This window comes from Penaeus monodon, chromosome 33 (assembly GCF_015228065.2).
Source record: "Penaeus monodon isolate SGIC_2016 chromosome 33, NSTDA_Pmon_1, whole genome shotgun sequence".
Classification (NCBI taxonomy): domain Eukaryota; kingdom Metazoa; phylum Arthropoda; class Malacostraca; order Decapoda; family Penaeidae; genus Penaeus; species Penaeus monodon.
In genome coordinates, this window is record NC_051418.1 from 18120127 (window position 1) to 18120504 (window position 378).

The following is a 378-nucleotide window of genomic DNA, read 5'->3' on the forward strand; positions in this document are numbered from 1 at the left end:
TGTTGCCTGTTAACATTAAAAATGTACTCCCGTTTTTGAAAATTAACATCAAAACGTTAGTTATCAGAAGTATAATAAAGATGATACTCTCATTACTAAAATCTTTTAGCAGCTTTCAAGACAAGTCAAGAAGGCGTTTGACTAATTATATTCGATTGGAGAAAAATCAGTGCCACTGATGATGCAACTTACCGATAGATGATAGTGATTTCAGAATACTTTGGTTTACTGAGACAAGAGGGGCATTCAGTAGTGTAAGACACTTCCTAACAGCATCCACAATAACTGGTTCTTGGAAACTAAGTGATATGTCAGTCACAGCTACCTGTGGTGTTATCATGGATCTCAATACCTGGAAAATAATACAAATGACACACA

General features: G+C 35.2%; 1 protein-coding gene across 1 annotated transcript in view; it reads right to left on the reverse strand.

Annotated features, from left to right (window-relative positions):
* Positions 1–378, reverse strand: part of LOC119594120 (sacsin-like) — a gene marked incomplete at its 5' end in the record, with an annotated part of 21024 nt that overhangs the window by 14009 nt on the left and 6637 nt on the right. The window contains 1 exon segment of the mRNA XM_037943182.1: positions 193–352. Coding sequence (XP_037799110.1) covers positions 193–352 — 160 coding nt within the window.